This window comes from Podarcis gaigeae, assembly GCF_964106915.1.
Source record: "Podarcis gaigeae genome assembly, chromosome: Z".
Taxonomy (NCBI): Eukaryota; Metazoa; Chordata; class Lepidosauria; order Squamata; family Lacertidae; genus Podarcis; species Podarcis gaigeae.
The window spans coordinates 24,828,891-24,856,040 of NC_139691.1; the positions used below are offsets into that span (position 1 = coordinate 24,828,891).

Consider the following 27,150-nt stretch of genomic DNA (forward strand, 5'->3'; position numbering starts at 1 on the left):
ACAGCCTCTTATTGAAAGTCCAGCCAAATTCCAGTGACTGGCTATCTGCAATTGTGATGCTGCCAGCAGAAGAACCACCAGATCAGGTTAGCTGAGGGCCATCAGGAGATCAAATAATTAAAAGCTCTAGTGCTGGATCTGTTAGGATAATACTGCCTGTGATATCTGATTTTTTGTGTGCAAATACTGCGACCCAGAAGTAAGACTAACAGTCTTGATGTCTTTAGCACCATGCCTGAGATCACCTCCATCACTTGTACAAGAAGGCTGTTGAGCATGAGGAGCACTAACTGATCCCATGGCAATAAATAGGCATCTGAAAGTATCCCCAAAGACTGCACTGTCACAGTTGTAACCTTATTGGGTTCTACAAAAAAGAAACCCAGGCATCGCTCATTTATCTGGCAGAGTGCTGACGAGATTGCAAAATATTGCAACCAGATACATATGCTCACACTGTTTGTTGCAAATTGTTTTTTATGCTTTGTTAATGTATTTTTTTATTAAATGTTTATTAGCATTTTCAATAATAAAACAAAAACATAAATAAACAAAAAATAGCAAACATACAAAAATAAAAACACATAAAATTTCAATTACTTATTTTCTTTTACCTTATTTCTCAGACCTCCTCACACCTCCCCTTCTTGTATTCCAATTTAAATTGTTAGCTCAGCAAATCCTTATTACTTATTTCTCAACCTTAACTTAATAATTTATTTTAACATATTATTATTTTACTTTTTCTCTTTAGTCCATTTCCTCAATTTATTTTTACTAACCTTATTTTCTTATTTTCTTATTATTTATTTATTTATTTTTGCAACCAGATACATATGCTCACACTGTTTGTTGCAAATTGTTTTTTATGCTTTGTTAATGTATTTCCCCACCTTCTGAGCAGGGCTCAGGCACTGCACTCTGCGCCTTCAAATACAGCTTTCAGCATAGCTGCATAGCACACCTCAGTGAAGGTATCTGTGCAGCTTCCAGGTCTTTGGCCTCTTGCTCTTCTCTTTCAATGGTTTTGTTTTACAATCTCACACAAAAGCAAAGCCTCAAATGTTTGTTTGGGAGGCTTCTTTTGCTGCTGAGAATCTTACTCTCAAGTGAGAATCACAAGGCTGTGAAGCACTTACATCTTCAGAGCTGTAAAATATGTCAGGTCAAGTGCTGTGTTGTAAACAAGAAGAGTCGTCATTTGGCAGAGCTGAGGCTGGGAGAGACACAACACAGCTGATTATCTTTGCCCAGCTTGCAACCTCAGTCTCTCCTTGTGCCGATGACCACCACCCCCAGATGCCCCCAAAGAGAGCTGGCACATATTCCTCACGTCACCAAGGAAGATTATTAACAGCAGAAACTAAACCTGGCATACACAGGGGTAAGGAACCTGTGTTCCTCAATGCATTGTTGGACTCCAGCTTTTATAAGCCCTTACCAGCAGGGCCAATGGGAATCCAACAAAATCTGGAGGGATACTGGTCTCTGATTCCTGGTATAGACAGTAGCCATAGATTTGTCAGCTGTACTGGTCCCCTGTTGTTTTCCGGAATCAATTTAAGGTGCTTGCTTTGATGTCTGAAGCCCCAAACATCTTAGGACCAGAGTGGTTAAATAATCACAGTCCCTCCAAGTGTCCCTATTTTCCAGGCACAGCCCCAGATTTATAGAAGCCATCCCAGTTTCTGATTTGATCCTGGAATGGCCCACTTTTCCTTAGGACACCCCTATTCTGATTGGAGAAATGTTGGCGTATATGGAGTTATACAACCCCTGAGCCAAGGAGATAAGTAACTACCTTTAGAAGACATCAGAAAGCATCCCTGTATAGGAAGGTTTTTTAATGTTCAATGTTTTTATATATGTTGGAAGCCGCCCAGAGTGGCTGGGGCAGCCCAGTTAGATGAATGATGTATAATGATGATGATGATGATGATAGAACAGGACATCCCTATTTTCATCAAAGAAATGTTGGAGGGTACATAATCAATCTCACTTCCAAGGGAACTCCGGGAATTGCAGCTCTGTTCGGGGAACAGGCCCCCATTAAGAACTCTCAGCACCCTTAGCAACTTGGGTACAGGAAACCTTAATGACTGCCTGGTTCCTAATATCCCTGCCTGATCACTGAGATCTTATGGAAAGTCACTCTTAGCAATTCCTCATGGCTTGGACATTCAGCTAAAGGAGCTGTATGTTGTGTATTCTGGACCCAGTTTTGTGGAACTCCCTCCCCTTCCCGTTAAAGCTCTGGTGTTTCATGAAAACTTGTCTATTTTGGCATGTGTTTTAGGTAATCTTTTCTTACTGCATTCCTTTTCTAACACCATTGTATGCTGCTTAGAAACTACAGAATATAAATGTTTGATATAAGTAAGTAAGTAAGTAAGTAAGTAAGTAAACACACACCAATGAGATCTGTGGGCATTTTGCATTTTTGAAACTCAGCCTTTCAGCATATGGCAGTGTCACTGGAGTGTCACACGGACATTAAAGCAGGGCAAATTAATTAATAGGAATTTATGGAGTGCTCTTTCTTCCCCAGTTTGTATATTCTTTCATCTCCTGGTTGTTATTATTAGATGTAAATGAATCCCACAAGCCTTAGCAAAGAACAACCAGAATCTTCAGGTTTGGACTAGTTTCAGACCAACTGGGTTTCCTGTGACCTCCAGTATGACCCATATATCAACCCAGACTTGATGGAAAACTAAGCCAGAAGCATTTCAGACACAGACTGCCCTTTGACTATCCAATTGTCCAGGAGTCATGGGTTGAGACAACTCTGAATGAAGCTTACAGTAATCTTCCCTGTCCCGCAGTTGAGTCATTTCTGGCTAATACCATATGATTTAATTCTGAATATGCCTTTATATCCAAACCCCATAAAAAAACCTGACATTAAAACACAGACTAGTGTGTGCCAGAGTATTGTATCTGGAGGACTTAGATCTATACTTCTATATTTGTTTGTTCTATGTATGATACTTTTCCTTTAAAGGCTCTGAAAGAATTTTATCCTGTTCTACCAGATTTCATTAAGTACAAGCAGCCTCATACCCAGTATTGCTCAGGAATTCTATGAAAAAGAAAAATCAATGAAGTTGTGAAAACAGTGGTTAAAATCAGTATACCTTTGAAAGGTTCAGTCCACCATTTTGATTCAAAATGGCATCCAACTGTCTTCTGAAAATAATATAAGTCTCAGGAGCCATCTTGAAAAAGTTGGTTATGACATCTCAATATATGTCTAAGTGCATAACAGGCAGAGAACTTTCCAAAATACCTAACAGGTATTTATTACTTTCCCTCCTACTTCCAAAGAGCTGGATCATCCTCACAACAACGCTGTGAGGTAGTTTAGGCTGAGAGATACCGACTGTGTGTAACCTTTAATTATCAGGATTTCTTTTTGTTTTTCGTTTGCAGTTCTAGAGATGGGGTATCTTACTGCTCAAAGCTTTCCAGTTAGTGACTCAATGCCAGAACTCAGAGCCATACCCCTTTAAAATATAGTAGTTCTAACCCTTACAGAGACTCAGAGTAAACCTTTTCATGTTTAAGAGAGTTTGAAGGCTTCTCCCCTGGTGTGTTTTTTATATTAAGTCTGCCTCTTAGCTGCCAGATGTTCAAAAAACACCTTGTAGGCCCTTTGTAGGTGGTGGTGGAAGAAATGATTCACATCTCATAAACTGAATCAACAGGTGTGGATTCTACTATCACCTTTGTGATGAGAGCATCATTCTCCCTCACTGCATTCTCAACCTTTACTACACATCTGGATCTCATGTTACCATTATCTACCTGACATTTCTGTTTAGGCCACCCTCTGACTTGTATCCAAGGTGGCACAAATGAGAGACAGTGTGATGCCGTGGTCAGATACCCCTAGGACCAGGACCTGGGTGACCAGGGTCGCAAATCCCCACTCAGTCACAAAGCCAATAGGTGACATTGGGCCAGTTACTGCCCCTCAGCCTCACCTACCTCACAGGCTGGTTGTGGGAATTAAATGTGGAGTGGGGGAGAGACGGACTACTGAGCTCCTTTGAGAAAAAGGTGGGATATAAATGCAGTGAGTAAACAAAATATAAAGTGGGGGTTCAAACAATCATCTAGTTGGTCGCTGTGGGGACAGAATGCTGAGTGAGGTGGCCTGACCTAGCAAGCCTCGTGTTATTTTCTGGATCTTGAATAGTTGGAAAGGCGGGTCTTTCCATTCTCTTCCTCATCCTGCATCCAGGCCCAGCTTGCCCATAAGGCAAGCTAAAGCAATTGCATCAGTTTGGCAGGTTGGAGACAGAAAGGAGAGGTGGCAGATCAGGGCCTATGAGGACCTCCGCCACTTCCTGCGCCATCACCCCTGACTCCTCTGCCCTCCCAATGCCGAAGCCTCCTCCACTGCCACCTTCTCTCCCTCCCCACTGCTGCTGCTGACTCCCACCCCCCCCCTCCACACGGCCACCTTTTGGTCCCCTTTTTCTTATAATTGGGGAGGCAGAGGAATCCGTGGGACAGGGGATGAGTCAGTGGCAGCAGATGGCAGAGAAGGAGTTTTAAATATGCAATGGCTTTAACTATCTTCATATATGTAAATGTTTTATTTTTTCCTATATTGTTATACTACACCTCAAGAGCAATTTAGGACTGGTGACATTGCTATCATCTCCTTGATCAAAAGGCTCAGGCAGCTCTTGAGATGTATAATGAAATCAAGAAAGCACCCTAAAGAAGAAGCATTCTTGTACAGTGGTACCTCGGGTTACAGATGCTTCAGGTTACAGACTCCGCTAACCCAGAAATAGTACCTTGGGTTAAGAACTTTGCTTCAGGATGAGAACAAAAATCATGTGGCAGTGGCGCGGCGGCAGCAGGAGGCCCCATTAGCTAAAGTGGTACCTCAGGTTAAGAACAGTTTCTGGTTAAGAACGGACCTCCAGAACGAATTACGTTATTAACCTGAGGTACCACTGTAATAACTTTAGCGTTCAATAACTTTAGAAAAGGGTCTCTTGTAAGCAGTGGCGTAGCGTGGAGGGTGCAAGGGGGGCCGGCCGCACCGGGCGCAACTTCTGGGGGGGGCGCGCTCGCTGCCTCCGGAGTCGCCGAGGAGCCGCTGCCTGCCATGCCGCCCTGGCTGCTTCAGCCGCGTCCGACAGCCGGCTTGAGGCTCCTTCCGGCCGGGTCTCCGGACGGCGCTGCGGGCGGAGGCTCCGGCACCAAGCGCCACGCCGCCCAGGCTCGGGTCGCTGTCTGGACGCGCGCAGCCCGCCAAATGCGCCACCGGCGGTGAATGAAGCGCCCAGCCGGAGCCACCTGCGCTCTAGTGCCTGCACGCCAAGACCGCCCACCCGCCCCGACGGGGCCCACCCACCCGCGCCGGAGGCCGGCCGACGCACTGGCCCCAGAGGCGCCCCCTCCCCGCACCAGAAAGAAGCCGCGTCGGGGCTAGCCGGGCCGGGGAGGGAGACCGAGAAGGCTGCGCCGCGACGCCCAAAGACGCGCGTCTTGGCGCAAAGGGGCCCGCGGCACCCAGACGCGGAAGGGACCCTCTCCCCCTGTCCCGCCACTGAACTGCAATTCCCAGCTCCCTTGGCAAATCCCAGTCCCCAATCCCCAAGATGCTTTATTTGAGGCAGGGGTCCTTTAATTGCAAAAACAACACCACGGAGGGCAGTAGTCACCACGGAGTTTGCCCCAGAGTAGAGCCGTCAGTATTAATGACCATGGTTAGGGGGTAGGGGGCGCAAGTTACTTGCCTTGCCCCGGGTTAGGGGGCGCAAATTACTTGCCTTGCCCAGGGTGCTGACAACCCACGCTACGCCGCTGCTTGTAAGGAAATTACTGCAGTCATTGCCGTGGTTGCAATAGGTGACTTCAACTACCCTCACATACACTGGTTACATATGTGTTCCAGCAGTGCTGTTTTTCTAGAAAAAGAGGTGCTGGAGTTCACCAGAAACTTCTCCCTTGTTCCCTTAGAATGGCAATGGCACTCACCTGAGAGGTATCAGAGCTGAGCTCCAGTGAGCACTCGCTGGGGAAAAAGCCCTGTGTTCCAGTCATGGCAAAGAGGTAAGATGCCTAGGTCTTCAGGTAGGACAGAAACAGGCTTCTCCCTGAAACCCTGGAGAACTGCTGGAGGGTATAGAGAGTTTAGCTAGGGATAGCCAGCATGCCCAATGATCAGGGATGATGAGAGCTGCAGTCCAACATCATGTGGAGGTCACCACATTCTCTACCCATGGCTTAGGCAGGATTGAACCAGAGGGGCCAGTAGTCTTGTTCAGTATAACACAGCTTCCTGTCTTTCTATCTGGTTCAGTAGTGAGATTTAGACAGAGCCAAGATGTGCTATTTCTGAAGACAAATGAGAAAGGTTTGATGGTGCTCCTGTAAAAGTGGGCATGTTATTTGCATTTCATAAAAGGGAAACAGAATAATGCAGAGACTGGTGGCTTCCAGTGGCATCCAGTAGCATTCAGTACCTTTGAAAAGCAGGTTCCAGTTTTTCTGGAATCCTCATAAATTAAATCAGCCACAGAACCCGGATAGGGTTGCATATTCCCTCAGTACTAATTCTGAGCAACCTTCACGTATCTCCAGCCACATCTGCTTCTCATGTGATTTCCAGCATAATTGCAAGGCAATTTTTAAAAAAAAGCCCTGTAGGCTTCTCTTTGCCTCTTCTTTGTGGCATGACCAGCACTAAATTTAACCGCATGATACATTCCTAGCAAAACAAAGCCCCTTCATTGCATTGGAACAGGCAGAAATACCAAGGTCTGCAGCTCCTGATGCAAATGTAATGGGAATGCTGAGCACCCTTGCATGTAGGGCCGTGTGGTCCAATTGCCAGGACAAGGGCCACATGCCTTTTGAGGCCTTTTTTGGTGGCCCTCTGCAACATTTGATACCCTGCTCCCAGCTCTCACACTGCCTTCCCAAAGCCGGATAAGTGAGGTGCTGGGCTTTGGAAAGGAGGAAGGAGAGTTCTGAGAGGGGCCTTGAGACCTCTTGCCTCCTTCCCAAAGACTCTATTCCACAATACAACATTCTGAGAGGTGATATGATAGCTGGCTTCAAATATTTGAAGGGCTGTCACATGGATGATGGAACAAGTCCGCTCACCTTTTCTAGGAAATGGAGCCAAGACTTTAACTGTCCAAGCTGCAGGAACAGCCTTCTTTTCAAAATGTTTATTTTTCATCAATCCATGCTCAGGTTTCTTGGTTAAAAAGCCTTTGGAAGGATGGCATAGACTTAAACTCCCAGCTCCTGACAAGCATAACCTATAACTTTTGACATTCTAAAGCAGATTTGGAAAAAGCTGTCGGCTATTTGCTGGTCCCGCTTGGAGTATAGGCTAAGGTTACCAGACATCCCCATTTCCCGGGGACAGTCCCTGGATTTACAAATCAATCCCCTGACAAAATCCATCTATATAGTAGGAAGTTGAAAAGTGTCCCTGGATTCATTGAAAAAAATTTGATAACCTTGGCATAGGCTCTTCAGGGCAGCATATTCTGTACCATTCATTGGAGCACTAAGAGTGGGGGAATGTGTCTATGAGCAAAACATACCGGGCCAAGTGAGTCAGAGCGGTCTGGAGCTATGTGATATTGCTGTTACCCAGGGGTCAGCAAACTTTGTCATCAGGGGGCCGGTCCACAGTCCCTCAGACCTTGTGGGGGGCCGGACTATATTTTGAAAAATATAAATACCCTGCAAGCCTGCAAGCACAGATGCCTCTGGACTTGGAGGAAGAATGCACTCTGCACGCGTTTAGGAGTGTGTCTCGGCAGTGCCCGCTCACCAGCATTGTTGACGAGCAGCAGCAGCTCCATTGGCCCGTAACCACGGAGCTCCCAGATGGCATGCACCATGCACTGCTGCCTGTCGTCCGAGGCCAGGTCAGCAGGCAGGCCACGCACGTGGAGCACTGGGCAGGAGGTGTGCAGCTTGCCCTCCAGCTGCTCCAGGGCGGCCACCGAGCGTGCCACCAACAGCAGCGCTGAGCCGGACGCCAGGCACACCAAGCTCTGGCTGAAGCCCCACGACACACCCATCACAATGCGCATGGCGCAGCCCAGACCCACCGCCCGCCCACCGGCCTCTCCATCCATGGCTGCACTGGTTTTACCTCAGCTCGCGGGCGACAAAGCTTTGGATTGGCTGCAGAAACTTCCTGCAGCCAATCCAAAGCTGCGCCAATGTCACTGCCCACCCAGGTGCTGTGCCAGCGATGCGGAAGTCAGTCCCTGTGCAGCGAGGCATCCACAGCGCACGGGGACTGACCAAGCGGGTGGCAGGGTCTGCAGGCCGGATTTATGAGCCTGGGGGGCTGCATCCGGCCCCTGAGCCATAGTTTGCCGACCTCTGCTCTTACCCCATCCTCCTTGTCCATTAACATCCAGGCATCCAAAACAGACCAGCTAGCCAAGGGTGCTGCCATCTGCCTCCCCACATTTGGGAGTGCTGGCCCATGCCCTGTTAGGGATGATAGGTGATTTCTGCAGCTGTGCCCCCGATGTTCAAGGCCCCCTTTTCATTCATGAAGATGGATCCCCCCCCCTCCGGTCAGGCATCAATTCTCTAGTCTAGGGTCTTGCGTAAGGCAGTTGCCGAGTGCGGCCTGCAAGCACAACAGTTTGCCACGCATTCATTCAGAATTGGGGCAGCCACTATTGCCTGGAGCTTGGGTGCCTCTGCTGAGGACATAAAGACCATGGGCAGATGGCAGTTGGAGGCCTACAAGAGGTATATACATGGTCAGAAACAATAACTTACACACTACTCTATCCTAATTTCATTCCAGGGTCGTCTAGCAAGAACATTTGGATATACGGGCACAGTATTGTGCATCGGGCACAGATGCACTCCATCACCACTAGCTTGGGAGCTGCACTCAGCCTCCCAATGGGATTCATTGGCTGGGCCGCCACGGCATCAAATGGCAAGAGTTTATGCGCTTGATCATGGCGAGAATCGAGTCACAAGGGCTCCCGTACACCTTCATCATCCATTTGGTGGAAACGATTTGGGCCAACGCAAGGGAATTTACTTAACATGGGCTATAATCAAAGACTTGCAGATGCTGCACAATTTGTACTCCACCATATGCCTTGGCTGGTCCAATATGCTTGAGTGACATCAATGGCGCAACCCTGATCCAGTGGGAATCAACTGTGCAATTAAAGGTAAAGGTAAAGGGACCCCTGACCATTAGGTCCAGTTGTGACCAACTCTGGGGTTGCGGCGCTCATCTCGTTTTATTGGCCGAGGGAGCCGGCGTACACCTTCTGGGTCATGTGGCCAGCATGACTAAGCCGCTTCTGGCAAACCAGAGCAGCGCACGGAAACACCGTTTACCTTCCCGCCGGAGCGGTACCTATTTATCTACTTGCACTCTGACGTGCTTTCAAACTGCTAGGTGGGCAGAAGCAGGGACCGAGCAATGGGAGCTCACCCTGTCACGGGGATTCGAACCGCCGACCTTCTGATCAGCAAGTCCTAGGCTCTGTGGTTTAACCCACAGCGCCACCCGCGTCCCTAACTGTGCAATTAGGTGCCACTTATTGGAGTGGGGTGGCTGGGTGATTCAGCACCTCAATATTAAATTCTTGGAAGATACTCTTGTTTTGGCCTGATAGCATACACCTTTCCTCCACAGGAAACGATATTAGGTTAGCGGACATTGTAGCAAGTATCAGGCTTGGATGCAGATGTAAGTGGTTTGGCAGTAAGCATTTTCCTCAGTTGGTGGTTGGGCATCGGGGCAATCCTTTATCTTGGATGGAGGGGTGGTTGTAGCCTCCGCCTGCCCCTCCAAACACTGGGGTATCCTGTTAAAGGGATCCAGGGTGCAGTGGTCATGTCCGTGTGCCCAGGCAGGGCCAGGGCCAATGGTGCTCCCCCAGACAGTGGTCCCTGCGGGGGTCACCCTATGTGATGTAAGTTTTTGGAACCTTCCACTTTGACTGACCTATATGTCATTTCTGGTGGGCAGGCTGGAAGTATTTTGATTGATTTGTTTATTTGCAAATAAATAAAAGGAAAACAATCTGATTAATAAGATTAAAATGGAAGAGAAAGTAACAGATAATACGAAAGAAATTAGGAAACAATTTATAAAATATTTTACAGATTTATACTGAGCAGGACTAGAAAAGAAAGCAGAAATTGAAAAATATTTAAGACAAAGTGCCAAAAATTCCAAATGAAAAATTAACAATATTAAATGCACCTATTAATATTACAGAGATCTCAGATGCCATTAAACAAGCAAAAATAGGTAAAGCACCAGGACCAGAAGGATTAACAACGAAATGTTATTTAAAGAATTGCAAAATTATCTAATTCAACCTCTACAAAATATTATTAATCAAATTATAAATGCAGGACAAATACCAAAAACTTGGAAAGAGGCCTTTAATTCCAAAGCAAGGAACAGACTTGGAGGAGGTTAAAATTACAGACCAATTTCATTATTAAAAAATAAGGATTATAAATTATTTGCAAATATACTAGCTAACAGAATGAAAGGCACCTTACTAGAAATAATTCATCAAGATCAATAAGGATTTCTTCCAGGAAGACAGATGAAAGATAACCTAAGGAATATAATAGATATAATTGAATATTTAGAGGTAAGGAATGAAAAACAGGCGGCCATGATATTCTTTCCCCAGCATTGACTGTATGGGAATCTGGGAGCTGGAGCATCAGTAGAACAAACAACCTTTCAGAGCAACCAAATTAGTTCTCTTCTTGTCTCTTTTTAAAAAATATATCAAAAAATCACAACACTCAGCTCTCTGTTTTTATTTTTATCTCATTAATGATCACAAAGGCTCCTTCTTCAGCTTAGTTATTGAGTAGATGAGGGCTTCCCCCATTAACAGAAGCTTTGTTATACAGCAAAATGCACAAAATAAGAATTGTTTCACATGCTGCTTTTTGTTCATCCCTGTTGTTTCACTCTTTGAGATTGCTCAGCAATATGCTTCCTGATTCTTCTTCAGACGCCAGAGCTGCCAAAATCAATATATAAAACAGCCAGTATAGCAACAGTAACATGTAAGGCCCAGTGAGTGGACATTTTACAGCATTGTTCCCCAGAGACTTCATTAGGCTCCTTTGCCACTAAAAAAGACAGGAGCTACTGACTGCCCAGCTGCCAGTGAAAATAGATGCTCCACCCAGTATTGACCAAAATGTCTTGTACTATGTGGTGCTGGTTGCTAGGTAACATGCACCAAGGTGTGGGACTCTCCCCCACGATCACCATTAGAGAACAATAGATGGTGGAACAGCAGTTCTCCATCCAAACAATATGTATGGAAATGCATATATAAGCAGATGGTGTGCATCAAACGTATATGAGAATGGAATTATATTAGAAAAAACAGCTTGCAGAAATGGAGATGGTGCCATTGATGTGGAACTTCAGATGCAGGGCTCCATTGAAACTCTCCCCAGGCAGTGCCACATCCCCAACCAGACTTGTTAATGGTCCTAATTCCCACTCTCTTCAAGTGCTTTTGCATGGCCTAGGAAGCGACTTATGCTGAATCAGACCACTAGGTCCATGAAGCTTGGAACTTTCTTCATGGATTCACAGTGGATCTCTAGAATTTAAGGCAGGGGGCATTCCCAGCCCTACCAGGAGATACTCAGTGACTGCACTGTCACTTTGCATTTCTTAGTACAGAAAGTATTGATCTGATGTGTAGAGGTCTTTCCTATTCTGATTAGTTTCAAGAGGGTTCTAGAAGGTTTCTTCTCTTTGTGAAAGAAAGTTTTCTTTCTATGTGAAGGAAACAGGAATAAGGTTTTTGTTTGGGCTATTTCTGCTGGGGAGCTGAGTTACAGTTGGCTTAAATTGGTTCTGTTATCTTTGTCAAGATTGTGCTGATTATAATAGTAAGACCAGGAGGAGCCTGAGTCTCACTCACTTTCTCTCTCTCTCCCTCTCTTTTGTTTTCTTCCAGTGTTCTGTTTTCTGTATGCTGTAGTGTTGTTAAGTTTTAGTCTTGTTATAAGTTTTTGTAAGTTTTATTGTAAGTACTGCAACTGGATTTTTTATGGACTGTGCCATTCCTGAATGTACTGGATTAGTGACCATTATGTTCATTTGCCTTCAGTAGCAAGTAAAAGCTCTGCTGGATGAAGAACAATTGCCTCTGGTCTATTTTTGGGAACTCTGCCACGTGTTTGAGTTTTTTCCTCCCCAGAAGAAGCTGGGGTGACAAGAAGGCATGGAAGGCAAGAGCTATGGCCCTTCAATACAAAGATGCTCTGGCCACCTTTGCCTCTGGCCACACCCACTTTTGTGTGACTGACTGCAGAGAAACCACAAAGAACTCAGAATTCCTTTAAGATTATTATATATATATATATATATATTTGCTTTCGTAGATTTTCACGGGTACAGGAATGCAGGTTTTGGTGTCCTCGGGTGTCTTCCCGTGTAAAAGTTGGGGTGTCTAGGCGACGTTTCGACGAGGTCTCACTCGTCATCTTCAGGCTGGTGCTTTCGGCTTCTTGTTACTGGAACAGAGCGGGATCTCAATGTTTGAGTTCCTATAAATACTGTAGAGGGGGTGTGGTGTCTAGCCTCCAATGTTCTGGGCAGAGAGGAAGTTCCCAGGCTAGTGTGCCTTTTCTTCTTTTGTTCCTTAATTACTTGAGAGATACCTTGAGTGATTTCTTGAGTGATATCCTGAGTACCACTTAGGTGGGTCATTAGGTGTGGATTAGTTGCTAAAGTCTTTGTGTCTTGACCTCTTGAACTTTGTGAAGAGTTTTCCTGAGAAGATGGCTGTATTGCACTTAGTTGTGCTTTGGCTTGGCTTCGTGTATAGGGGCGAGCTGTGGTTTTGTGGCTTGTGTCAGCCAGATCTGTGTAGGGATTGCAGGGGGGTGCACCAATCAACCACACCAGACCCAAACCCAGACCCTCTCCACAGATGAATTACTGACACCATCCAGTAGCCAATCCATGGTGGCACCTCCGGATGCTGCACCCCCCTGCAATCCCTACACAGATCTGGCTGACACAAGCCACAAAACCACAGCTCGCCCCTATACACGAAGCCAAGCCAAAGCACAACTAAGTGCAATACAGCCATCTTCTCAGGAAAACTCTTCACAAAGTTCAAGAGGTCAAGACACAAAGACTTTAGCAACTAATCCACACCTAATGACCCACCTAAGTGGTACTCAGGATATCACTCAAGAAATCACTCAAGGTATCTCTCAAGTAATTAAGGAACAAAAGAAGAAAAGGCACACTAGCCTGGGAACTTCCTCTCTGCCCAGAACATTGGAGGCTAGACACCACACCCCCTCTACAGTATTTATAGGAACTCAAACATTGAGATCCCGCTCTGTTCCAGTAACAAGAAGCCGAAAGCACCAGCCTGAAGATGACGAGTGAGACCTCGTCGAAACGTCGCCTAGACACCCCAACTTTTACACGGGAAGACACCCGAGGACACCAAAACCTGCATATATATATATATATATATATATATATATATATATATATATATATAAATATATATATTATTCAAGCTATAATGGCAACTTGTTTTTTCTCTCCTTTTTTGCATTTTACATATCGTGCATTTTTGCAATTATGATTGTGTTAACTGTCTTGCAGTGTCACGAAAGACAGCATATAAATTTGCCAATTAAAAATAAATAGATTAAAATAAAATAGAACACATTTCTGTCTTTGATGGTTTTAATTGGTTTTGATGGGTTTTCAATACAATTAAATGACTGACAGTGGCATTGATACACCATTTTGTTACATCTCTAGGGATGTGATCCAGTTGATTTTCTTTCCAAATGGCATGGTTTTACAAATTTGAGCCATATTTGCAGTCACACCCAACCCCAGGTTCCAGGATTTAACTCATGCAGCCGGGCATGGAGCTGTGGAAGAAAAAAGATAATGTCTCATAGGAAGACGTGGAATTGGGACCAGGGAGCAGAAACCTGGTAACTAGCTAATAGGGACACTCTAGCTGTATGGACACCTCAGCGCTAATATACATGCTGATTCCTTCATACTCTTTCCTTGTAGGGAAGGTGCTGTAGCCATTTGATCATTTTAGGTGCTCTTTCTGTACAAGGAAAGTTGGCTTAAGAGAACCAGCAACCCTTTCCCCATTAATTCACAGGCAGGGTTGGCACCACTGCTGAAGCCCACACAGGAATAGGAAGCCCATTGTAAGACCTTGTCGGTTCTGCTGCTGGCTTTTCACCTGCACTCTGCAAGTGGGTGAGTAGCAAAAGGAGCAAGGAGAAGAAAGACAACCTCCATTGCACACCTCCGCCACACTCATTCTAGGAGGTAGTGCTGATTGGATCCAGAGCGAGAGGCAAGCAAATGAGCAGCAGGACCAATGGTGCACAAGAGGTAGGCCCATTTAGGAAGGGGAGTGCATAGAGAGCGTGTTGCTCAAGCCTCCCTTCCCCAGAAAACACCCTAGAGCCCACACAGCTTACACTGCTGAGAGAAACTAACGTAACAAACGCTACAGCCTGGGACTAGGATATATTGAGAGATGCACTTCCCATCTGAAGCTGTTTGTGCTTGATCAGATCAATGGCCTCACCTCTGCTTTCTGATCTACCTCAGCCAGATGCCTGATTGAGGTAAAGAAGGCGGGTCTTTTATATTCAAGTAGCCTGACTGTGGAATGATCTTCCTGGATCCATCACCAGTTGCTTCTATCAAGGCTATCTGGATTCACCTGTTCCATTAGACATAATACTCTTGATCAGGTGATGGCCGATGCAATTGAAGATTTTTAGAATACAGTATATATTTTTATCTGCCTTTCTTTTATTTGGCTGTTTGGCTGTTTTTACATATGTTGTTCAATGCAATGTTCCTTAGCTTAATCTAACTTGTGTTCTGTTTTAGGAAAAAGAAGGAAGGAAGGAAGGAAGGAAGGAAGGAAGGAAGGAAGGAAGGAAGAAACAGAGAAAGAGAGAGAGAGAGAGAGAGAGAGAGAGAGAGAGAGAGAAACTTCACCATTATTTACCCCAAATTGAGAAATAATAGGTCATAAGATGACAACTACTCTTACCAGATCTGTGTAGATAGATAATCTTGTCCGCTGGCAAATCCAGGGATTTGGCGACAGCCTTGTATATGTCTATTATGTCAGCTGATGGTTCTGGTTCCCTAGCTTCAGACCCCAAAAAGATGTCACATTAAGAATTAGGATGAGGAAAGAGAGGGGGAAGGAACAGACATATTCTGGGTTGGGAGCACATAGTTAAAGAGGTATAAGATAAAGCCTTATTTGCTGCTATCATGATTGAGTGAAAGATTAATAAATATTTAACAAACTTAGTGAGAAACTGGTGAGCTCCATAACATGCAACTTTCTGAACAAAGCTCACAGAAAGCCATTTAGGTTATTTATCATGCAATGTTAATCTGTTATAACCTTGGTTTGAGTACGCAAAACCTGCATAATCCTGAAACCAATCATTCATTGTTGTGAGTAGTATTATTATGACCTACCATAAATGAATGGATACTGGAAACATTTCTGGGGTAAAAGAGTATGCCTTTATACATGTCTGACAAAATGTAATGGTATCTACCATAATCCCAGTTTCAGGGACCTGTTTTTATAAGTAGTCTTTCATGTTTTAATTCTATCAATGCTTAATTGTTTTTAATGATGGCTTTTTCTATGTTTTTTCTTATTTTTAATTTGTAAGCCACCTTGAGTCTCTGTCAGGGAAAAATGTGAGGCTATAATTAATTAATTAATTAATTAAAGCATGGGATTTGCCACCAAAAGGATAGTAAAGGGACCCCTGACTATTAGGTCCAGTTGCAGATGACTCTGGGGTTGCGGCGCTCATCTCGCTTTATTGGCCAAGGGAACCGGCATACAGCTTCTGGGTCATGTGGCCAGCATGACTAAGCCACTTGTGGTGAACCAGAGCAGCACACAGAAATGCTGTTTACCTTCCCGCTGCAGCTGTACCTATTTATCTACTTGCACTTCGTGCTTTCAAACTGCTAGGTTGGCAGGATCTGGGACCGAATAATGGGAGCTCATCCCGTCACGGGGATTCGAACCACCAACCTTCTGATCAGCAAGCCCTAGGCTCTGTGGTTTAACCCACAGCACCACCCACGTCCACCAAAAGGATGGACAGCTTTAAAAGGGGAACATGGACAGCCTTAAAAGGGGAACAGGCCAATAGAAAGTACCATTTAACCTACCATAACAATGCAGACACAATGTATAATAGCGCATAAATCTGTTCTAAAATATCTAGCTGTGCTGGCTGAATATATCTTTCAAATGCTAACTGTACCACAGCACTAAAATAGAAAGGGTTGCTCACAACCTTGAAATCCAGGTGATGCAGATAATGTGCAACAGACATATTTCTGAAAACAGGTCAGATTTTAATTCATAAAATCTTCAATGCATATAGTTTATGAATGGCTTCTGCTTGTGCATGAAGCCAATTCATATAATGTATTATGCTGCTGAATATTCAGAATTTGAAAAAGTGATCTAAAGTTCTTTTATACTGCAGCAGTGTCCAAGCCCCTACAATTCACATTGATTCAAGATGATGCTCAGTCCATCTTAAGTCCTGGATCTGCTCAAATACTTTGGCTATGTTCTGCATGTCATTTTTCTCCAGAGGTCATAGAATCATAGAACTGTCAGGTTGGAAGGGACCCTGGGGATCATCTCGTCCTACCCCCTGCAATGCAGGAATATGCAGCTGTCCCATACAGGAATCAAACCTACAACCTTGGCATTATCATCACCACACTCTAACCAACTGAACTATGGAGAATGTTTTGTAACAATGAGGGCTAATGAGCAGTACTAGCTGAAGCACTGGATTAGCACCACGACTTCAAGCAAGTTCCATTTTCTTAGGTTTTAGCTCATACACTTCATTCAAATGAATGTTACAAAACCAAATGCTGCCATTTTTCTTTTTAAAGAAGAACTTGGGAGAAGATGATTTGAGTGGAAATGAAGAAATTTTCCTCTCCCCAACAACTTCATTTCCAGTTCAGATTGCAATTCAGTGAGTGGAACATTTCTGGTGGGTCTAAAGAAAAATAACCACTGTATTTTTATATTTTTAGTTGGCAGGTATACCTGACACATCCAATAGCACACACTCCTTGCAAACATACACACCAGTGCACTCCCCCCCATCCACAATGGCACATACTATAAAGATGAAGGGCCTTCATTATTGTTGTGTCAACGAGAACCATGTGATATCTGCTGTAATCTGCTTTCACGAAATATAAGGTGATCTGCCCTAGATGTGAAAAAGAACCACACAAAATATCCTTTAAGGGTGCATATATTGCTTTTCCCTGTACAGTTGCTAGATCTGATAGGTATGTAGCCTTTTGACTAAATAGAAACCTTATGAGTTAAATCTAATCCCCAATTAATGCAAACCCTTTGGCACAATTAAAGCTTATGAGGGAGTCTTAAAGCTCAAAAACTGAAATATAAAAAGAACTTACTCAGTTCAATTCCCAACAAGTTATTTTATATGCTCATTTTAACCATATGAACACCTATTTATTTATTTATTCATAAAAATTGTATATTACAATTTTATAAAGCAAATAGCAAAACAGTTTACAACATTTTTCTAATATGTAGTTAGACTCACTGAACACACTGCACTCAAGTATATGCATGTTTACACCAAATAAGTGCTATGCCCAAGTGAAAGTGAAAGTAAGAACAACAAAAACTAATCTTTTTTTTTTTTAATAAATTTTTATTAGGGGTTTTTACAAAATAAAGTACAAAAATAGACAACCTTTCTTTTATCTCAACAGAGTTTCATGACTTCTTTGGACTTCCTCACATCTCCCGCTGCCATTTTCATCATCATAAATTTTTCCCAGCAATTTATCATCTAATTTGCAAATTTTATAACCACTTATTTAAATATAATCCTCTGTAAATTAATTTCCCTTAATCTCACTTTACATCCCATTTCGATCCGATTTTGTGGTGGCCAATTATTTATGATCAAACATCCTACTTAACTTTCCACCAAATCACAATATTTTTGTAAATAAATCTTAAATTTCCTCCAATCTTCTTCAACCCTCTCTTCTCCCAGGTCTCGAATTCTGCCAGTCATCTCAGCCAGAACAACAAAAACTAATCGGACAGTTATGATGAGAGTGCATGATGGATCTCGTCTCCAGTTCTCCTTTTTCTGTGAACCGTCCCTTGGATCTTTCCGGGCCCCAAGCTGTTATTTGTCACTGCTCAATGACCCACCCTTGCATTGTGGTGTTCCCCTTCTGTTGTTAGATGTATTGGTTTTTTATGCTTCTGTGCTTTTATGTTTGTACATATTTTATGGGCTAATAGCCGTAAATAAAATATGAATTGAATGTTGCCCAGCTAACTCTTCCAAAACAAAGGAGAAAAGTACCAAAAGCGTGGGGGGGGGGTGTTTGTACAGGAACCCTCTAAACAATGAAAATTGTACAATAAGTTATTTAAAAGTAGGCAAAACAAGACTGCATGCTAGATGAATAATATACATGAATAACTGGGATCTCCTTGACTACGTTGTTTCATGCTTCAGAAGAACAAAATGGCATAGCCTCATTTGATTTTTCAAAACTGTGTTGAACTATGTTCATTTTAAATAGTGTAATACAATAAATAACCTTACCCGTTTGAATGTCCAGAGGCAGCCATTTAAAGCATGGGCCTCAAGAAGGGCATTCAAGATGTCTAGCTGCGCTGGATGCCTCTCCTACCTTATATCCTTTGGAGTAGGACGGTCCCATGAAGAACTGATTCTACCACCACCGCTACCACCCCTCACCCTGTATATGGGCAAAGACTTCATCATGCCATGTTTGGTTTGGTTTTAGTTTTTAAACGTTTTATCACTTTTTGCAGCATCCTCAAAATGTTACTGGAATCAAAATGCTGACAACCCATATCCCCTCCCCTCACTGAATCCGTATTTGTCACTTCTCAGAGGAATCCAAAGTTTAAAAAGTCTCTTGCCAACAACCTATCTGTGATTATCTCAAGGACCGAGTTGCAATATTAAGCCCCCATTAGGAAGCCCTAACTGGTGGGGAGGGAGGTAGAGAGAGCAGAGGTGGCTTGAGAACAGATTGGTTTCCCATGGAGGTGGGTAAAATGTTATAATTTCCCTCCAGCCTAAGGGAGGAATGAGCCACTTGAAGTTACCTTTTGTATATATTCCAGGCTTCTCACCCGGAATCAATCGATTCACCACCTCTTTGCATTCATTATCTCTGGCAGGGGGAAAAATATATATAAGATCAGAAAAGTTTCTGCAGCAGGAAACATCCTCCCACCCCATCCATGCCTGAACAACTGAAATTCTGGTCTGGGGAAATCTTGTGAGTCTATGTAGGGAAATCCTTGCCAATCCAATGCCCTCCCAATGTTCTAGACTAAACTTCACCAGCCCCAGCTGGTATGGCTGCATGATACAGGAACTAATAGGGACATGACTGGACTGGTTGGGGTTGATAGGGACTGTAATCCAAAACATCTAGAGCAGCCTTTCTCAAGCTTGGGTCCCCAGGTGTTTTTGGCCTACAACTCCCATCCTCCCTGACCACTGGTCCTGTGAGCTAGGGATCATGGGAGTTGTAGGCCAAAAACATCTGGGGACCCAAGGTTGAGAACCACTGATCAAGAGATGGTTCCACAGCAAAAGGAATGCTCCTGAGTGTTCTTGCTACTTTGGGGCTAAGTTCTTGGCGGTTGGGTGTCTGGTAGAGCGTGAGAGTGCAGAGCACTTACATTTCAAGTGATAGGTCAATAAGTCCAATCCAATGTGGGAAATTGCTGGGCAGGGCCCTGGAGAACTTTTCTTTGGCATGTTTGCCCAGAGTTCTCTCAGAATCAGGCATGCTGATGCCTTCTGAGGCCTTATTATGTCAGGCTGGTCTGATAGCTCTTGAGAAGGTGTGGAGCCAACAGACAGTGTACTGTACATTATCTAAAGGCCTATTGCCCTATTCTGCATCTGCTTGCTCTTACAGGAAGGAGGTGAGAAGGACAGCCTAGAAAGTGTGTTTTCTGAGCCTGACAACTCCAGCAACATCACATTCTCAGACCTGGAGGGTCATGGGGGGGGGGGTCTGCAACTCTCCAGGTATTGATTCCTTGCCCAACATGATGGGCAACACAAGTAGCTGCCTGGGGAATAGAGTTCTGGAAACTGTGATGGCTAATGGGGAAACCCACACAGAAAACATTTTGCCATCATAATGTAAAGAGAAGGATTCAGGGAGGTGCATGAACATATCTTCTTTCAACATGCATAATATTCTGTCCCTACAGAATTGCAGCTGTCAAGACTCTAGAATTTTAGTGATTACCCCACTTCGAAAAGTGTATTCATGAATCTTGAAGCACAAAGAAAGGTGGTATCAAAGTAATCCAAGAGAACTTACTGATAAGCCTCTGCTACAAAAACAATTTCTCCATTGTTTTCAGGTTCCACTGTAATAACATGTCTGTTGTAATGCGTTAGTTCACCTCTATCTAGCACCAGTGCAACGAGAGTCCATCTTCCAGCCAACTAGAAAAAGAAGTTGGTATAGTGGTTTTTTTTCATAAATGCATCCAGGGAAATTAATCATCTTTCCACTTGCATCAGTCCAGGCAGCAATGCCCACTCTGTTTCCCCCCCCCCCTTTCCTTAAGGCCCCTCGACTAGTGTAAGATACCTTAGCTTGGAAGAATCAGAGGATGCAAACAGAACTCTCTCACATAGCTTATGACCTTCTTGGATCCTCTGTGCAAAGGGAAAATGGCGTCACTGATGTGGTGGCCTGTTTTAGGATTTATGTATTTTTCAGCCATGGCAATAAAGGGAATTTTTACAGCTCTCCAACCAGAGGTAGGTAAGGCCATGTTATGTGCTGTGTGTCACTAATCCACTAATATCTCTCTCTCTCTCTCTCTCTCTCTCTCTCTCTCTCTCTCTCTCTCTCGTGTGTGTGTCCAGCACACATACACACACAGCACCACAATTTCAGTGTCCCTCCCTCTTTCTATCACACAGTTTACATTTACTGGAAATGTGGTCTTTTTCTCTTCCCAGAAAAAATATGTGAAAAGTGTAAAACTGTGTTTCTACTCTTCTGCATCACAGCACTTTTACCCTTCACATTATAGATAGGTGTTGCCTTGTTTCAGTTGTGTGTTATTTGAAAAGCAATAAAGATTACTGTGCAATGATGTGGAGGAAGATGCCATGTAGAAGCATCTCCTTCTGACATCATGGTGTGGTTGCGTAGCAGAGAGAAGAGAAGAGAAGAGAAGAGAAGAGAAGAGAAGAGAAGAGAAGAGAAGAGAAGAGAAGAGAAGAGAAATGCTGCTTTAGTCTGAGATCACAAATCAGCCACAAGAGGCACATGAATGTAGCAAGTGCTACAGAATTACTCTTAAGTAAGGAAGTAGTTTTTGCTTTGTATTGTGGAGACTGGAGACAGTGTTTGGTGGGATGGGGCTTCATTATGAACATTATGAAATAGTCACAAACTTTTAAAGGAAAAATAAAGGGCAGTGATTGGTAGCAGCAATACTGAAATTAATTTGTTTATTTAAAATCTGTAACAGTTTCACAATTATGAGATCTTTGGCACAACAAAAACTCTATTGGGGAGACAGACAGATCTGGCCCGCAGGCTGCAAGACCCCTGACATAAAGACAGTAAGAGCTGGGAGTAAAATTCACCCAAGTTCAAATCTATACTCAAAATCCAAACCTGGGAGTTTGTGATTTACAGTGACCAAGTAAATAAGAGACCATATCCCAGAATGTCCCATATTCCATATGTCAAAGATCTCCAGATGGTGCTATTTAATGCTCCCTTGTGCTAAAGGATTGTTAGAATATTTACCTGATCCGATCAGAAATGTGCAAAGGAAAAGTGCCAAAATTCTGACATGCTTTTTCCATACAAAAGCTGGCAAACACATACCATCACCCCTTGAAGTGTTTAAAGCTAAACCCCGAACAGTTATTATATGGGGCTCAGATTTGAACAGGCCCTGACCTTGGATCTACAGAAGCTGTTCAATCTAAGATCCTAAGGCAACTTTTTCTGTTCCATTCTTTGTTCCAAATGCTTCATTGCACTTAGAATTACAGATTTGGTGTAGGACATTTATTTATTGGCTTTGCCTAAATTTAAACCCCACTGGTCTACTACACTTTGTATCACAAGATTGTCATGAGAGCGCTGGGACTAAAATTGTCAACCAAAAGCTTTACTTTTCTGGTTTATCACCAGAACAGTTATTAACACTAGGCTTCAGTAAAGGAAATAATTTAATATAATATCGAGCGACTGAATAATTTGGCCACAATAAGGACATTTTATCCATGGTATGATTATTTTCCACCTTGACATTTTGGCACCCTATTTTGCAAAATTTAACAATTCCAAAATACAGACACGCTTTCACTTTCGCAAGATTTAATATACTGTCTATGACTGTACTTGAGGGTCAATTTCAAAAATTTCCACTGGAAAAATGGTTATGTCCAGGTGGAGAAGGCAGTATTGAGTCAGTGGCTCATGTACTTACATTCTATTTATAATTATTTGAGGAGTGAGGTTATTATTCCTCTATTATTGTCTATGCCTGGTCGCTTAACCATTGCATCTGTGTCCTTTCTTTTAGATGATCAAGATGACAGCAAAAACTGCAAGGTTTTTAGCGGGGGCAATTAGAATAAGATCTATTATTTGATTATTGATGTAAACCTCCAAAATGTATTTTGTATAGTTAAGTTTTTACCTCTTTCTTCAGTACATTTTATTGTATTGCTATGACTAGTGGCTGATGCAAATAAAGATTCTTCTGATTCTGATTCTACCTGATCATTCCTCTACTTTCAGGCAAGCAGCCAAAGGCAGGTGGGCATCGTGCCCCAAAATTCAAGGCCCCCAAATGGCAGTGCCAAATTATTGCCTCGCTATTGACTTGATGCCTTGAACTGTCGCAGTAAAAGGAGAAATTGAACACTTATCTTGTTGCCACAGTCCTGCAAAACTGGCAGTTGTAAGGCACAAGAGCTGTTACCTTTTGAACATCAAGGTCTGGCTGAATGTCGATGCTGTCCGAAGCTTGAAGCAAGTATAAGGAAGTCAACACCAAACTTAACAGCACACCTGTCATCCTTGCAATGGGCTCACCTTTGCACCAGATTTCTTCCTTCCTTCCTTCCTTCCTTTCTTTCTTTCATGATGGCTCTTTATAACCTTCAAAGTAGATCTAAGCATATCCACCTATCCACCTCTTTGAAGCTAATTATTCACAGGGAAACAAGATAACCAGGTTATTTTCGGAAGAAATGGTTTCATCAGTACCCATATTCAGAAAGCTCTAGCACACCATGCACATCACAGCTTGTCCCACTGGAAATCTGAAGAGTCAGTCTGTGACTGGAGCCCACTCCATGAATGGAGGGAATATTGCCAACTTTCAGTGTGTGGGGGGGGGGGGTAAAAATGCTCAGAACTCTGAAGTGGAGTGGGCTTACTTTTAACGATGAGGTGGCCAAGGATTCTCAGCACACCCTCTTTTTAACAGAAGAAAGCATTGGTACAAAGCAAGTGGTGCCTAGCTTGCCATCAGCAACATGGAACTACTATGATTTGTTTTATACAGTGGTACCTCGCAAGACGAAATTAATTCGTTCCGCGAGTCTTTTCGTCTTGCGAGTCTTTTCATCTTGCGAAGCACGGTCAAGTCGCAACTGCACCTCTTCAAGCGGTTTTAAGAAAAAGAAAACAAACTCGCAAGACGTTTTCGTCTTGCGAAGCAAGCCCATAGGGAAATTCGTCTTGCGAAGCAACTCAAAAAACAAAAAACTCTTTCGTCTTGCGAGTTTTTCGTCTTCCGAGGCATTCGTCTTGCGAGGTACCACTGTATCTTTATTTTGCCATTTACATGCTTATTTATAATAGGGTTAGATGTAGGGATGAGTGGTGTCAGCTTAAGTGCAGGGCTGGCGGGCCCATGAGCCTTGCTGAGGCAGTCACCTCAGGCACCAAGCTGGGGACAGTTGAGAGGGCTGGCAGATCTGAGGAACCTCAATAGCTGCCTGCCCACTGAGACTCTTCTCTCCTCTTCTGCCCCAGGGAGCACACTGCTCACACCACCTTCTCTTCTCCAGCCTCATTTTTTCTCCCCTGCCTTCAGCACACTGGGCTGCCTCCAGTCACTTCATGTGGAGGAGCAGGATGTGGGTGCCATTTTCCATTTTGCCTCAGGCGGCAAAATGTCATCTGTCAGCCCTGCTTAGGTGGGTATTTAGGTAGGTAAGAGTATGCAGGTTGTTGTTGTTTCTAAGGTATCTTACTAGAGACAATTTTCACAATGTTAAAAATGCAAGTAGAATTTAGTTAGCATCTATTAATATTCTGGGATGAGGGCCTGGAGCCTCCCATACATCCTTGGCCCTCTTGGAGGTCACAAAGCCTAGTGCTCCACTCCTTTGCTGAGTCCAAACTCCCCTATGTGGTCAGCAGAGTGACTGTCTCCACCACCTACTGAGCTGGAGAAAACCAGATGACTATCCTTGTATCGTTTTATTTGGTTATATCTACACAGGACATGTGGGGGTGAGATAATACTTCTGTTGTACTACACCAAGACACAGTATTAAGCATGTGTTTGTGTCAATCTCCGCATACACTCTACACCTGCCTCTCAGAAACTGGTTCCAACTAAGACCATTGCATTCCTCTGCTGCCCAGCTTTTTTCTGCTTTTTTCCTTTTAGCCCTCGATGCTTCCAGGACATTCTTAGGAGCTTCCTCCCTCTCTATGGAGGGCAGGGATATCCTTAAAAAAGGTACGCTGAGGGCGCATTTAAATCCTGTAAATGCTTCACTTTTGTTTTGGAGGGAATGTTTGAATCCCTTCATGTGATGTGTCATAGCAATGAATGGGGCTTCACACATGCACATATATAAATTCACACACCAGAGATACACCACAGTATCTCTGTGGAGAACAGGTCGGTGTTTGCGTCTGCATAAAAAGAGCCAATTTACTGGATCAGAGCAAAGACCCATCTAGTCCGGTGGCCAAGCAGGAAGCCCAGAATCACGAGTCCACTCTTGCTGATTGCCTTCTAGCAGGTGGTAGATTGCCCCTGAACCAGGGTATTCTATATAGCCATAATTGAGAACAGCCATAGGCAGGCATCTTCTCCCTACCTCAATGAATTTATGGACGCTTGCTTTCCAAGCCTCCAAGTTTATTGGCCCCATCACAGTTTGTGCCTGTGCATTCCACAAAGCAATTAAGTACTACATGAAGAACCTTTTCCATGGTCTGTAATTTCCCCATCAACGATAGTGGATTACCCAAAGTTCTAGTATTAGATGAAAGAAACTCCCCCTCTAACCACTTTGTGTTCAAGCCCAGGTTCCAGAGAAGCGATAACGGTATGCCTTGGAATGCCAGTTGCAAGAACATGGGTGTGAAAGGACTATTGCAATCATGTCTCGCTTGCAGGCCTCTGATTGGGACATCTGGCTGGTCACGGTAGGAAACAGAATACTGGGCCAGATAGACCTCTAAACTGATGCAACTGGGCACGTCTTATGTGGTTATGATTGTTGTTGTTAAAAAAACCGGAACGGAATTTCCCCCTGCTCCGCAGGTTTTGCCTTCCCCATAGCAATTGTCACAACTTTGGTGGTTTTAGGTCTTGGGCGAAATCCTTTAGTCTATCTTCCCTAAATGTGTGTGTGTGGGGGGGGGTGAAATGGTGACACCCCCCCCACCCCATGTGGCGGTGATTCCAGGGTTCCCTGTTAAAGGGGTTTGTGTGAAGGGAGTCACTGGCCATACACTGAAAGGTTGTCAGTTAACTCCCCTGGGTTGCACAGAAAAGGGCCCTGGCTTGCTGCGTAAAATAAAAGTCTTGCAGTGCCCCCTCCCTGGATCCAATTAACCCTGACTGTGCCTCAGTCCCCTGACTGGGAGGGATACACACCCAATGCCTAAGCCAAGGTCTTCCCGAAAGTGTTAATAAAGTTGTGGCCAATGTAAATCCCATAACACTTCATGACTTAGTCATTCCTTCTGGTGGTCTCTCGGGGGTCAGGGGGTCTCCGCCTGGGCATGCAGTTAGCACTGATAGAAAAAATAACCACAAAACCACAAAATTTTTGGTAGCTATTATTGCATGTGGTAACTGGAACTGCCACACAGTTGCAAATACAGCAGTTTAAGGAATGTACACTCCAAAGTAATCTTACCTCACATCTTTGCAAAAGGTGGGAGGGTGCTTTTTTGTTCTTCTAGTTTCTTGTATTGTAACTTGAGAAAATAATTTTAAAATATTTTCTAAAAAGTGTGTCAAATGACTCTTGTTGGTCTTGCTGAACAGTTTCTTTATGAGCCAGAACCCAAATGCAAAGACCGCTAACTAGTTGGCTGCCTTGGGAATGGTAACTGTGAGTTACACACAAGGTCGCTATGCAGCTAACCAAGACTCCAGAGGCTGATGCTCTGAGTCAAAAGGGAGCCCAGAGCAAGAGAGCATGGCTGTCCAGGTAGGCAACTCAGAGGTGTTCTCTTCAGCGCAGAGGGACTGGCCTTTATCCTGAGGGCTTTGCTTTCTAGAATTTCAAGCCATAACACTTGCGGAGCCCTTTTCACAAGGACAGAGAAGCATTGGATAAGAAGCATCAGCTATCACCGGAGGGAGAAGAGAAGCAGAGGTTGTGCTTTGCAAAGAAGAATTGGCTTGCAACTCTTGCAGAGGCCCGTCTTTTCTCTCTTTACACATGTACATTTACAACTGTGATATTACCCAGGTGCTGTTGATAGGAACAGCAGTCAAAGTAGATGGTGCACAAGGGGACAATTCGTCTTTCTTACCATTGGGTGACAAAGTCCAAAATAATAATAATAATAATCAATGAGGGCTACAACTTTAAAACAGAGTTTTAATGCGCAAAGGAGAGCAAAAATCTCAGTTCGCACAAAAGTGCTATACAAACCTAAGCCTGGTGGGGCAGTGTAACAGGACCACCATTTTGTTTCTTCAGTGG

The 27,150-nt window shown here is 43.9% G+C and overlaps 1 protein-coding gene and 1 long non-coding RNA gene across 4 annotated transcripts in view; one reads left to right on the top strand and one right to left on the bottom strand.

Annotated features, from left to right (window-relative positions):
* Window positions 1-12,394, top strand: part of LOC310836811 — a 37,728-nt gene extending 25,334 nt beyond the window's left edge. For all 3 annotated transcript variants that reach the window (XR_014560213.1, XR_014560214.1, XR_014560215.1), the window contains 2 exons: window positions 5,986-6,078; window positions 11,997-12,394. This is a non-coding gene — a long non-coding RNA (uncharacterized lncRNA). The remainder of the gene's footprint in view (window positions 1-5,985; window positions 6,079-11,996) is intronic.
* A 1,341-nt stretch (window positions 12,395-13,735) lies between these two features.
* LOC310836775 (major urinary protein 5-like) lies at window positions 13,736-23,318 on the bottom strand. Its single transcript, XM_083722635.1, has 6 exons — window positions 23,160-23,318; window positions 20,516-20,643; window positions 19,275-19,342; window positions 17,254-17,346; window positions 15,111-15,212; window positions 13,736-13,947 (listed from the first exon to the last, which is right to left on the bottom strand). Exons 1-6 carry the CDS (start codon window positions 23,253-23,255, stop codon window positions 13,928-13,930), a joined length of 507 nt encoding a protein of 168 aa, XP_083578761.1. The 5' UTR covers window positions 23,256-23,318; the 3' UTR covers window positions 13,736-13,927.
* Between the last annotated feature and the right edge of the window lie 3,832 nt (window positions 23,319-27,150).

Excerpts from the sequence above, each read along its gene's own strand:
- LOC310836775 (XM_083722635.1), bottom strand. The coding sequence starts at position 23,255 with ATGACAGGTGTGCTGTTAAGTTTGGTGTTGACTTCCTTATACTTGCTT. Across the intron at positions 19,343-20,515 it reads TTTGTAGCAGAGGCTTATCA|AGATAATGAATGCAAAGAGG; the intron begins GTAAGTTCTCTT and ends TCCCCCTGCCAG. Across the intron at positions 13,948-15,110 it reads TATCTATCTACACAGATCTG|CTCCATGCCCGGCTGCATGA; the intron begins GTAAGAGTAGTT and ends TTTCTTCCACAG.